The sequence below is a fragment of the Mus caroli genome, chromosome 2, assembly GCF_900094665.2.
Source record: "Mus caroli chromosome 2, CAROLI_EIJ_v1.1, whole genome shotgun sequence".
Classification (NCBI taxonomy): Eukaryota; Metazoa; Chordata; class Mammalia; order Rodentia; family Muridae; genus Mus; species Mus caroli.
Window position 1 is genome coordinate 82,570,533 of NC_034571.1, and position 13,561 is coordinate 82,584,093.

The following is a 13,561-nucleotide window of genomic DNA, read 5'->3' on the forward strand; positions in this document are numbered from 1 at the left end:
CATATTATTGTAAATAAAAATAATACAATTGGAGGGATCTAGTAATTTTAACATATATTTTAAAAATTAAGAAAATATCATCTTATATTGTCAATGATTAGGGTATCTGAGAAAAATAATAAAAATCTATTGAACAAAACAAATATGATTTAATAGCAATTAAATAATTAATTCAATAAATTGATTACCTTCTATGATTTGTTAGGAAAATATCTATGATTTTTCAGTAATGTTTATATGGTTGTGATTCAACTGATTTGTTGCTTCTGAAATTCTCTTTTCCATAGATAACTATTCTTGCACAGAGTATAATAAATGGAATGCAAGAGGAACATATCAGAATTTCTTCTTAGGGGGCTGTCTTCTAAGAAGAACATTGATGTGTTTTGTTTCCTGTTCTTCTCATTCTGTTACCTTGCCATCTTGTGTGGGAATCTGCTGATCCTTATCTCCATTAGATGTAGTTCTCTGTTTAACCAACCCATGTACTATTTCCTCAGTCATTTATCTTCTATGGACATTTTCTATACCTCCTGTGTGACACCCAAACTGATAGGAGATCTGCTTGTGAGAAGAAAATATATCTCTTATACAAACTGCATGCTACAGGTCTTTGCCATGCACTTCTTTGGAATGATTGAAATCTTAATCCTAACAGCCATGGCCTTTGACCGCTGCATGGCCATCTGCAAGCCTCTCCACTACATGGTCATCATGAGCAGAAGCAGGTGCCATATCCTGGTCTGGGCTTCTTGGGTTGGTGGTGCTACACACTCCTTGTCTCAGTTTTGTTTGCTAATCTGCTTGCCTTTCTGTGGCCCCAATGAAATAGACCACTACTACTGTGACATTTTCCCTTTGCTGAAAGTTGCTTGTATAGACACCACCATCACTGGTGTCCTGGTGGTTGCCAATTCAGGACTGATTGCTTTAGTAACCTTTGTTGTCTTGTTCGGGTCATATGTGGTTATACTGTTCACATTAAGGAATTACTCTGCAGAAGGAAGACACAAAGCCCTTTCTACCTGTGCATCTCATATCACTGTGGTTATTTTATTCTTTGGACCTTCCATCTTTGCCTACCTTAGACCTCCTACCACTTTCCCTGAGGACAAAATCTTTGCTCTATTTTATACCATCATTGCTCCTATGTTCAACCCCCTCATATATACTTTAAGAAATACAGAGATGAAAAAGGCTATGAAAAAGGTTTGGTGTCAAAACATGTTTTCAGAAGAGAAACATAGTTAATTTGCAGTATGTTAAACAAACTCATATAGTAATAATAGTAGCTCTGGAAACAAGGAGAACTACAACGTTTTAACTATTGAATATCAACTACTCATTCAAAAAGGGAAGAGTAAATGGGATTGGAAAATACCAAAATGAAAATTTACTATGCAATTGAGAATGATTAATGTTTTTCATATTAAAGTTTTTAGGGTGATGGAATGGTGACTACAAAGCATACTAAATTTCCAAGCTCTTTTAGAATCTTAATTTTTTTTTAATTTGGATTTTTACATGATGATAGAAAATATTCCAGGATAATTCAGAAATTAAATTGATGGTTATTATTGTCAGATAAATGCTTTTAATAATGTTTCATACTCTAATAAGATATGTCAATAAATCTTATATGGTGATAATTTTAACTAAATTATATTATGGTATTTCTCTAAGCAAACATACTCAAACTGTGGGAAATCCAGATGAAAAATAAAAGATTTTATGCCATTACAGAAAACCTTTATTAGTTCAACTCTAAAACCCACACTTGAGTAAATCACTTCATACAAGACAGACCTAAAAAAATAGTCCAAAAATTATTTGGTTCAAGTTCTGATGGCAAAGAACTAAGATACTATATTCTGTTTAAAATTTTTAAGCTGATTATTGTTTTCATCTCTTTTATATTGTATTGAAAGTTTCTTTGTGATGTTTTTATAGATGGACGTCAGTATGCCTTAACCATATTTCTCAATCAGTTGTCTTTCTCCTCTCTTCTCTCACCTTTGTCAACATTCCTTTCCTGAATACAAATAGCTTTCATTCTAAAGTCAGGTCAGTTATAATCCATCACCCTCTGTTACAAACATATACCCTTTACTCCTCTTCTCCTTCTATGAAGGGTTATCACAAAAGCAATTGCCTTTTGATGAAGGGACCATGCACTTGAGAAACAGTCCACAGAGACCCCTGGGCATGAGCTGACCTGAATGTTTCCTCACTGAGAATTAGCTTTCCTGGTTTCAGAAGGAACAAAGTAAACTTTCAAAGAAGTAAGCAACTAACAGTCCTACTCATCTATAATACCTATGAATCACATCAATGACTAGCATGACTCAATAATGCAAGTGTACAGTAGCGGCAGGTATACCATGGCACTAAACAACAGTTCTCTAATTGGACATAAGACCCACTTCATAAGAGGAAAATGGTATTTAATACCAAAATCCTAGCTCAATACTCAGTAAAGTCATGGGTATTGAGAACAACGTGCAGCTATTACTTAACTAAAATACTTTAAAGCCTAAAAATAATCTGAACCTTCTCTTTATATACACAAGTAAATGTAGTCTTTGTCTGTCAACAAGGAAAATGCAAAATACAAAGAGAATTACTGAAAACTACGTCCAGTACAAAGTCAGCGTTGTAGAGTCCTGTCTCAGTAGATACATCTACAAATCATTCCCATACCTAAGGTTTGGAAAATATTATAGAAAGAGAGCTGGAAATAACATAGAAGCCAACATACCACATTGTGAGATTTCACATTTGTTTTGAAGAACTTAAACTAGTGTGGAACAATTTCTTTGTAGTACTTAGTAAAGGATATAAAAGATAATATAAAACAACTCCATGAAAATGAATGACAGCAGAGAAAATATATAAAATTCATTAAATGAAAATAAAACACACTCGACCAAATTCTAGTCCTTTAAATATAAATTAAACTTAATTTAAAATACTATAGTAAAAATATGTTACTTTATCCAAACTTTTTAAACATAGATTTTAAATATTTAATTTTACCATAAAAATAATACTTAAATAACTATAATAAAATAAAAATAGTATTCCTTTACATTCTTTCTTCTTTTCTGTCCACTTGTTTCTTTTATTGCATTTTCAAATATTTTAAAAGTTGCAATATTAATTTCTCATATCAAAATGCATTTCATCAATATTATTGTTGTTACTATAACATATTTAAAATTTGTCATAGTAGATGATTATACTTTAATAAAAATTTTTTGTGATTTGTGTATGGGTATGTGTGAGTGTGGTCCTGGGATTATATCAGGGCCTTGTACATTCTAATAAAGTTGTCTGATCCCATCTAAGCTCAAGCTTCAAGGTTGTGTGGAAAGCCAATAGCCCACATCAAATTAAATGGAGAGAAAATTAAAACAACTCCATTAAAATTAGTAACAAGACAAGGCTTCCCACTCTCCCTTATTTATTTAATATATTACTTGATGTTATATCTAGTGCAATAAGACAACAAAAGGAGATCGAGATGATAGGAAGAAATAAAGGTATTCCTATTTGCAGATGATATGATAGTATACATAAGCACCCTCCAAAATCTACCACAGAATTGCTGATAACTACAGAATAGTGGTTGCATACACAATTAACTGAAACTCAGGAGCCCTCAGTTATACAAATAATAAATGGGCTGAGAAAGAAATTAGATCACAAACAATATGAAATATCTGGGTGTAATGCTAACCAAAAAAGTGAGAGATCTATATGATCAGAAGTTCAACTTTGGTAAGAAAAAAATTGAAGATGGAAAAAGTTTCCATGCTCATGGATCAGTAGGACTAACAGTGAAAATGACCATCTTACCAAAAGTAATCTACAGATTCAATGTAATACCCATCAAAATGATAATACAATTTTTACAGACCTTGAAAGATAAATTCTCAACTTCATATGTAAAACAGAAACAAAACAAAAAAAAAACAACAAATAAAAACAAAACAAAACAAAATAAAAATGCAAGATAGTCAAAACCATCCTAAACAATGAAATAATATCTGGAGGAATCACCACCTCACACCTCAAGCTCTATTATAGAGCAACAGTGCTAAAAATGAATGGTATTGGTGCAGAAAGAAACAGGTCAATCAATGGAATAGCATTGAAGACCTAGAAATAAACTCTCATTAATATAAACACTTAATTTTTAACAAAGAAACCAAGATAATTCTGTGGAAAAATGAAAGCATCTTCAGCAAATGGTGCTGGTCTAACTGGATGAATTTATCACTCTGCACAAAACTCAAATCTAAGTGGATCAAGGACCTGAACATAAAACTGGATATATCAAACCTAACTGATGAAAGAGTGGGAAAGACCCTCATGGGCATTGGTACAGAAGTCAATTCCCTGAACAGAACACCAATGACTCAAAGATCAAGAGTTGACAGTGGGATCTGATGAACCTGCAAAGCTTCTCTAAGGCAAAGGACAAATTGCCAATAGGACAAAATGGCTGCCTACATATGAAGAATGTGTAACTAACACTATATCCAATAGATGGCTGTTTAGTACAGAACTAAACAGAATTCTCAATAGAGAAATCTTGAATGACCAAAAAGCTTTTGAAGATATGTTCGATATGTTATCAGGTTATCAGGGAAATGCAAACCAAAACAACCCTGAGACTCTACACCCATCATTTTGGCAAAGATAAAAAACTCAAGGGACAGCACATGTTGGTGAAGATGTGGAGAAATGAGAAAACTCCTCTATTCCCGGTGGGACTGCAAACTTCTATAATCACTCTGGAAATCAATCCATTTTCTGGAAGATTGGAAATAGTTCTACTGAAAGACCCAGTTATATCACTCCTGGGTGTATACCCAAAAGATGTTCCACTATATCTTAAGGACAAGTAATCTACTATGTTTATAGCTACTTTACTTCTAATTACCATCAACGGGAAACAACACAGGTATCCTTCAACTGAAGAGTAGATACAGAAAATATAGTTCATTTATACAATGTATTGTACAACTATTGAAAATAAGGACATTATGAATTTTTCAGGCAAAAGGATGAAAGTTGAAAATATCATCCTGAGTGAGGTAACCCAGATCCAAAATAACATTCATGGTATGTTTTCATTGGTAAGTGGTATTAGCCATGAAGTACAGAATACCCATGATACACCATACACACCCAAAGAAGTTAAACAAGAAGGAAGGACCAAGCAAGGATGATTGGATAACACTTAGAAAGGGAAACAAAATAATCATAGGAGGCAGAAGGAGGGAGGGAACTGGAGGAGGTAGGGGTAAGAGTTGAATGGGAGCTTCTGGAGGAAGTTGCCTGAGAGAGGCCCACAGGGCAGGAGAACGAATGGAAATATAGAACTGCCTTGAGTTTGGCGATAGGGTGAGAATCACCAGAAGGTCCCAGAGAACATGAACATGAACATGGAACCTGAAGAGGCTACCTCTTTTAACCAGGCAGGTCTTCCAGTGGAAGGAAAAGGGCATCAAGCCACCCACAAGTCTTTCACCAAAAAGTCATCTTCTTTAAAAGTAACAGAGGAATAGAGCAGCGACTGAAAGAAAGGCCAGCTGGAAACACATTCCATGAGCAAGGACCAATTCTTTAAATTATTTCTGGTTCCCTGTGGGAACCTCACAGGAAGACCAACATGATCAACAAACCCTGAACTTCAGGAGCTCTAAGAATCTGAGCCACTAACCAAAGAGCCCCAACCCCCGCACTACCACTCCTCACATAAGTAACAGACAGGCATCTCAGTCTCAGTCATCATGGCTACCCTTTTTGACCTCAGTGAGAGAGAATGCTCATAATCTGACAGAGACCTGATGTGCTAGGATAATTAGGGGGAATATCACCCTCTCAGAGGAGAAGGAGAGGAGAATTAAGGGTAGGGATTCTATGAGGGAGGGACCAGTATGGGGTGCAGCATTTGGGATATGAATAAATAAATTTCAAAAATAGTTAAATGCTTTAAGAGCTCCAGATTCAAGTGGTAGATTTAAAACTCAATTTCACCATATATATTTAAATCTTAAACTGTGATCAGGGTTTGTCTGTCACTCCAAAAACTTATTTATTGTATTTCTTCTATGGTCTAAATTTCAATGTGACTGTGACAGAATCATTGAAAAAATTATTTGGTAAATACTATGCAATAAGAATTAAGAGGCACAAAGGTGAAATGGCTGTGACATCAGTTCTTGGGAATAATTGGTTGTGTAGTTGCTATGATTGTGGACTAGTTCTGTGAAATTGCTCATTTACCAAATGCTTCAGGGGTTTGTGAAAAAGGGGCATGTGCTTGCTCTCTCTGGAGACTGGACATGGTGAATGCCTTCATATTTCTGTAAGCATTTTGTGGCAAAACCCGAGATGTTTAATGCTCATATTCCAGAAAAATATTCAGTGTGAGAAAATGTTCTTATGTAGTAAAGTGGATATTAGTGGAGTTTTTTAAGTGACAGAGAAGATTTGTTTTAGCCAATATTTCAGTCTTTGTGGCAGAGTCAACTCCAGTCTTCTACAGGATTGTGAAGTTTCATCTTTCCCCATAGTTTTTATACCTAAAAGCCAGATTGGATGGATCTAAAATATAATCTACGTTGTAAAGACTCAGTTCACCAATTTACATGGTGCTGATATCTTGTATATGATTCATCATTAATTTAAATCAAAGCACAAAGAGTAAACTATGAGCAATGTATTGGAAACAGACTTTATCTTCAAAAGAAAGGGTAAGTTTTTAAATCTAATTAAATGATTTATCGTTTCTCCCATTCACTATCAGCTCATTTTCATTTTTAATCCTCTAAAACCTAATGCAACAGAGTCAAGTTTTATACACTGATCTGAACTTGGTATTGTTTTTATTTCTTTATCTTCCACTGGCATCTGAGAGACTAGACTATGACTTGGGGTACCTGCAGGCTTACTGCAAAGTGTGGAGTCAGGACAAGAGTTGGTGCAGGCCCTGTAAATAGACAGTCAGTTTGCATTGAAGCTGCTGTGACAGAATTTGATGCTGATGATGTCTGGTATATATACATATGTATATATTCTGTTTCCAATTCATCCTATGGGTTTGGTGTCAGGACATATACAAAGAATAAAAGAAATTTCAGTGATAAAATACTCTTTATCTAAATTTTTGGTTAATCATTCCTGAAACTTCTCCTAGCTTATGATTGTCATCCTTTTGAGGATGATTCTTTTCATAATTGTAATAGACATAATTGCTGTAAGAGATATAAGGATTAGAACGCGTGGAGCACAAAGGCTTGAATTCTGCTCCTGGGTATTGTATGGCAGCTGTGTGATAAACACAGCAAGATTTTATAACATGTGCAAATCAGAACAATACGATCTTGCCATATTCCAGTGTAGTAAAACTGAATAAATTAGCAATGCTCAAACAAAAATGACAGGAGGATGTGGTTGACATGACATGACTCATTGAACATGCAAAAACCTTATAGCAGATAATGTATTTGTAATTCAGACACTTGACTATGTAAATATAGTCAGGATTTTCTGAGGAGATGGTGTTTTCATTGTGCTTTCTCTCCATAGAAAAATATGGGGTAGATGTTTTAGAAGAGAAAAAAAAAATCATCAGGATGTACCATGTGGAATTTTTAGAGAAAAAGTCTGTCTAAGAAATTATGTTTCTATGGCGTGCATGGAGTGCACATGGTGAGAAGTGGCTGGACCAGTGATGCTCAAAGCCATAGTGAGGATCTCAACCACTGTGTTTTGGAGCAGTAATAATCTTACAGCACGTGAGTACTTTCAGTTCACATGCCCACTTGTCCATTTAAAACAGTGAAAGGAAAGAGGCAAAGGGGAAGAGAATGTATGAAAAGTGAAGGTAAAAGGAAAATTTACAGCTGATTAACCACATAGGAAAGACATAAGTCTAAAGGCCATAGGTGATTTTTTAAAGAATTCCTAAGATTATATATATATATATATATATATATTATATATATTATATACAAGAGGTAAATACAGAAAAGGATGATAGAGGTAGAGATATAAAACCATAGAGATATCCTTCTATATGTAGATATATATTTGTATGCATACATCTCAGTATGATTTATTTTATTTTTCCCACTATATTTCATGAGACTTTAAAAAGTAATAACTGCATAATATTGGGTCAAAAGACCCATAATCTAAACAATACAAATATCTTTTATAATGTAGAGGGACAATATTCCATTTTGGTGTTCCTCTATAAAATAGTTGAGGATCATGACTTCCAGTCCTCTCAAAGGTACTCCAGTGAAGTCAAACATAGGATGCCCTGCAGTGCCTTCCTGCATGTTATAGCTCACAGCATCAATAACAATAACATCAATAAATCATATATATACATATATGAATTTGTTGAGTCATACCATCCCTAGTATTCATTCTGTTCATTACTATTCAAACATGTTTTTTTTTTTTTCATTCAGTTTTCCTGCAGTGTATCTAATGAGGCAAGGTTAACTTATGCCAGTCCGCTCACATTACAAAACCTCATTTGTCACATAGTTGCCAGATATGACCCAGAAACAAGGTTTTGTGCTCCAAATCTTCTAACATCTGCAATTTTGCATGACAAAGTTCAATTAATTTTTCTTACATGTAAGAACAGGCAAACAAATATCATTAGCCGGAGGATGCTGGAATCTTGAATGACATAGTCTTTTCATTACAGGTAAGCTCATCAGGAACTCACAAAATTTATAAAACTCCAACAAATAACTAGTGATTGTTATTTTTTATTTCAAGATATTAGTGAATCTTTGCTTCAATTTCTATAACATTTCTGTCTGTCTGTCTGTCTTGTGTGTGTGTGTGTGTGTGTGTGTTCCATGGAATACCCATGAAAGTCACAAGGCTTCTTGCAGAAATGAGTGTCTCTTCCATCATGTAGGTTGTGAGATCAAATTTAGGTCATCTGACTTGATGACAGCACTTGTTTCTGGGTACGATCTCACCACGTCCTGGTGAATCAATCTTAGTAATGGGTGTTCTTACATTTTGTGTCCTCCAATTTTATATTGTAATAATGAAAAGAGACCCAAAATTCATTACCCTGCTTTATCATATTTCTTCTAAGAAACTACTTACATCTCGAAAAATTCTCCTGTTTTTGGAGTGTGCTACCCAGACCATTGTATTGATTCGTTTACCTGGAAATGTGTTTTCCTTCTCATTCACATTGAATGTGATTTCATTTTTTTTTCATAAAAATGACTTTTCTCTAATTTTCATATCACTGGAATCTGCATTATTACAGATGTTCTGTCTCAATTTTCCCTTGGTTATAGAGATCCTGCAGTCAAGATGCTATGTAGTATTGATCATTTTGTTAATAAAAGTCTTAAATGTCTTTTCTATCTGTGGCCACCACAGAAAAGGTAGTAAGATCATTAATGATGATTTTATTTCAGACACTTTGGGAAACAAATTTATATTTAACAAAAAATTGAGCAAATAAGCAACTTGAAATAAAACTTTTATGAAATGGGAGGCTGTACTTGAGGAATGACAGTTAGCAAACCAGGGGAACAGAAGCAGATAGCCACACATCTACCTTGTTTATATTGAATGAACTAATGTTTATAGCAACCCAATAGAGACATATGATTGAAACACACACAATTACATATAAATATTGTGGTACTGAAATTTTTTATCTTCAGTGGGCAGAGAGGTGGTATTTGCCTTTGCTTGTCAGGGTGGCTGGCACACACCTCTCCCTCTCCCTCACAGGTAACATTAGAATCTGGCTACAAACTGACCTCTGTCATTTCAGGTTTTAATTCATCTGTTGAAATAATTTTAAGTTCCTCGGTGAACATTATATAATATGATAAATTATTCTTTTCTATCTGAAGATTATTTAACTCCTTCTAATGCAACAAAATAGTGACATAAATATTTAATTATTTGGCTTACATTCATTTTTCCTTGACATTAGATTTTGTTCATAAAGTATATTTTGATTAGCCTAATCTCCTCAGACTCTTTGGATTCATCCATTGAAGCTAAAGATAATTATAGAACAGTAAATAATGACTTATATTTCATAAATGATAAAGTAAAATAGACAAATTGGCAAATTGGATGAAATGATATGAGAAGATTTTACAGCAAAAGATATAATCCTGACAAAAGTCAACATTATTCTTAGCTATCAAGTCCTATTATTTTGCTAGGCTGAATTCTATTCAAGAATATATCAAAAGGGTTATAAAAGTGTGGCATTTTCAGGGAAAATAGTAAAAAAAAAAAAGTAAGATGTTATTATAAAACTCATGTGAAAATAATGTAATATATTTATTTCTGTCAACTAACTCATATAAAATCACATCATAAAATAAGTTTTTTATCATAAACTTTAGCTTATCTGAAAAGTTATCAGACTTATAATTCTGGCTATAATGTTTATGTAAGATAAGGATACACAAACCACAGATTCAAATAGACTCAAATATCTCTGGGAGAAAATATAATAAACTCAACATATTTCTTTCTGCACAGTGGAAGCATTATTGAAAGTCAGTTCTTTTGTTCTCACATATTTTGTTTGCTTTGGTGATTTCATAATAATCATAAAGTACAGAGAAATAAATTAATAATGAACAAAGTTATATAAGGATTGAAAAGAGCTAATATTTATCAATGAGGATGATTTATTTAGTATAACTTAAAATTATTTGTTTCACAATTCATTATCTTTTGTAGAGTTATTATCTATAAAGTAAAAATTATAAGCAGCATACATTTCACCAAAGAATATACTACTTTTATTACACTATTGTTATAGTATTAAATATAAATTGATATTTATGGCTGTAAGGTATAAAAGCATGTATTCATTGAAATGGACCACTGGGTAAAGAGTTGCTGCCATGCCTAACAAGCCGAGATCAATTAGCTGGACCCACTAGGTGGAGGGAGAGAATTACTCTTTTGGTCTTCACATCACTGTGATGTCACAAATACACATGCATATACACATATACACACACATACTCACACATATACACAAAAGGTGAGAGAGATGAAAACACACATAAAGAAATGAAGATATGAGTTATAAACGTACTAATAATTTTATAGAACTTCTACATCAAAATGAGGCAGTAACATTACATTGAGAATTTCTTTCAGTCACATAAATTTAATCCCAGCACTTGGGAGGCAGAGGCAGGAAAATTTCTGAGTTTGAGGCTAGCCTGGTCTACAGAGTGAGTTCCAGGACAGCCAGGGCTACACAAAGAAACCCTGTCTCAAAAAATTAATAATAATTTTACAGAAATTATACATAAAAATGAGGCAGTAACATTACATTGAGGATTTCTTTCAGTCACATAAGCACAAATATTTGAATACACAACCAAAAAAAAAAAAGAGAGAGAGAGAAAACACAATAAAAACTAACATTGCAGTAAACAAGTTTATTCTAAAAAAATTTTAAAAGTAGATAATTATGTGTGTGTATGTAGGACATATATCTTTTCTAAGTAACATTTTTCTACTTACAAAAAAATTTCTAATGAAATCTAAAACTTATAGCTAGAATATGTTACATTTACAATGAATAAATCTAAATGTAATGAAATCATTATAGTACACCTTTCTTTGATCATACCAAACTTTATTGTCCAAACCCTTAAGTTTTCAGAGTAAAATGTTACACTGAAAAAAGAGGTAGTATTAAAATTGGATTAAATACATTTTTGTAAAATATAATTTATCCAGGAGTTAAAGGAGACAGGAAAAATAGAAACAAAGAGGTAGTGAATTCACTTGAGAATTTTGTTATAATGGAATCACTAGGCTTAGTGGTTAATTGTATTAAGTAGGGCTTTTCATGTTACAGACCGATACATGTAAATGTGAATGCATGCATGGACTAAATAGTCTTTGAAAGCACTCCAAAATGTGTAAAGAAAATGTTTGAGCTCAAATCCTCCTCATACACCCAACTGACACATATGCTTTTCCTAAGTTTCCTAATCAACACATAACTCTTTCAAAGAAAGAAAAAACTTAACACTTTAAAATATCAACAGAAATCAGTCCAGTAAGCTTCTGAGTCAAAGGAAAATCTCATTGAGAGATAGGTTTCTATGTTGACCTTTTAAAATATTCTTCAGGGATTTCAAAGGGAGGTGAGACTTAACAGCGGAGGTAGAACCAAGGAATTTCAACATTTGGACATTGATATCAATATATCATTTCTTTGTTTGCAGGTTAAACATTTTTCAGCCAGTCCTATCTAATATAGCCACTGATAGGATGCATAACAACAGTGTGACTGAATTTATTTTGTTGGGATTGACTCAGGATCCAGAAAAACAGAAGGCAATATTTGGAGTCTTCTTGATTCTTTACCTTATGACTTTAATGGGGAACTTTCTTATCATGGTGACCATTAAGATGAGTCAGACACTTGGGAGTCCCATGTATTATTTCCTCTTTTATTTGTCTTTCGCTGATGCTTGCTTCTCTACAACTACAGCACCTAGATTGATCGTGAATGCCCTCTCACAGAAAAAAATTATTTCCTACAAAGAATGTATGACTCAGATCTTCACAGCTCACTTCTTTGGGTGCATGGAGATCTTCGTGCTTATCCTCATGGCCATTGACCGCTATGTAGCAATCTGTAAGCCTCTAAGATACACAACTATAATGAACCAGAATATCTGTGATATATTAGTTATTATTGCCTGGGTAGGGTCTTGTATTCACTCTTCAGCACAGATTTTCTTAGCCTTAAGATTACCATTCTGTGGCCCAAATGTGATTGATCACTATTTCTGCGATTTGCAGCCCTTGATGAAACTTGCCTGCATGGATACCTATGTGATAAATTTGCTAGTTGTGTCTAATAGTGGTGCCATATGTATGGTAAGTTTCATAGTACTGTTTATCTCCTATATTTTCATCTTATACTCTCTGAGAAACCATAGTGCAGAAGGAAGACGAAAGGCCTTATCTACATGCACTTCTCATTTCATTGTGGTGGTCATATTTTTTGGTCCCTGCATATTTATATACACACGGCCACTAACCACTTTACCAATAGACAAGATGGTGTCTGTATTTTATACAATAGGGACACCTTTGCTAAACCCTCTTATCTACACTCTGAGGAATTCAGAAGTAAAAAATGCTATGAAAAAGTTGTGGTGTGGTAAAGTATGACTGTCCTTGATAAAGAATATATGAGGATTCTAAAATATAGCTCTTTAAGAGGTTAATTTTGATACATAGAGAGGAAAACTGAAGTATTTCTGAGAGTATATGTTCGAGGTACATGTGCATGTGTGTATAAAGGATAACCTGGGGCCAGCAAAATAACTTAAGGGGAAGATGTATTTGCCACAAGCTTGATGACTTGAGTTAGGTGAGCATAATCCCTGAAACCCACATGGCTAAAAGAGAGAATAACCTCCAATAATTTCTCCCCACCTACTAAGACATATCATGTTGTGCATATAAATTCGCATATAAATAT

The 13,561-nt window shown here is 33.8% G+C and overlaps 2 protein-coding genes across 2 annotated transcripts; both read left to right on the forward strand.

Moving 5' to 3' along the window:
- The first annotated feature begins 315 nt into the window (after positions 1–315).
- Positions 316–1,251, forward strand: LOC110290238 (olfactory receptor 4P4-like). The gene has a single exon (XM_021156737.1). The coding sequence runs from the start codon at positions 316–318 to the stop codon at positions 1,249–1,251; it is 936 nt and encodes a 311-aa protein (XP_021012396.1).
- Positions 1,252–12,336: 11,085 nt separating this feature from the next.
- LOC110289808 (olfactory receptor 4C11-like) lies at positions 12,337–13,248 on the forward strand. Its single transcript, XM_021156191.1, has one exon. The coding sequence runs from the start codon at positions 12,337–12,339 to the stop codon at positions 13,246–13,248; it is 912 nt and encodes a 303-aa protein (XP_021011850.1).
- Positions 13,249–13,561: the final 313 nt, after the last annotated feature.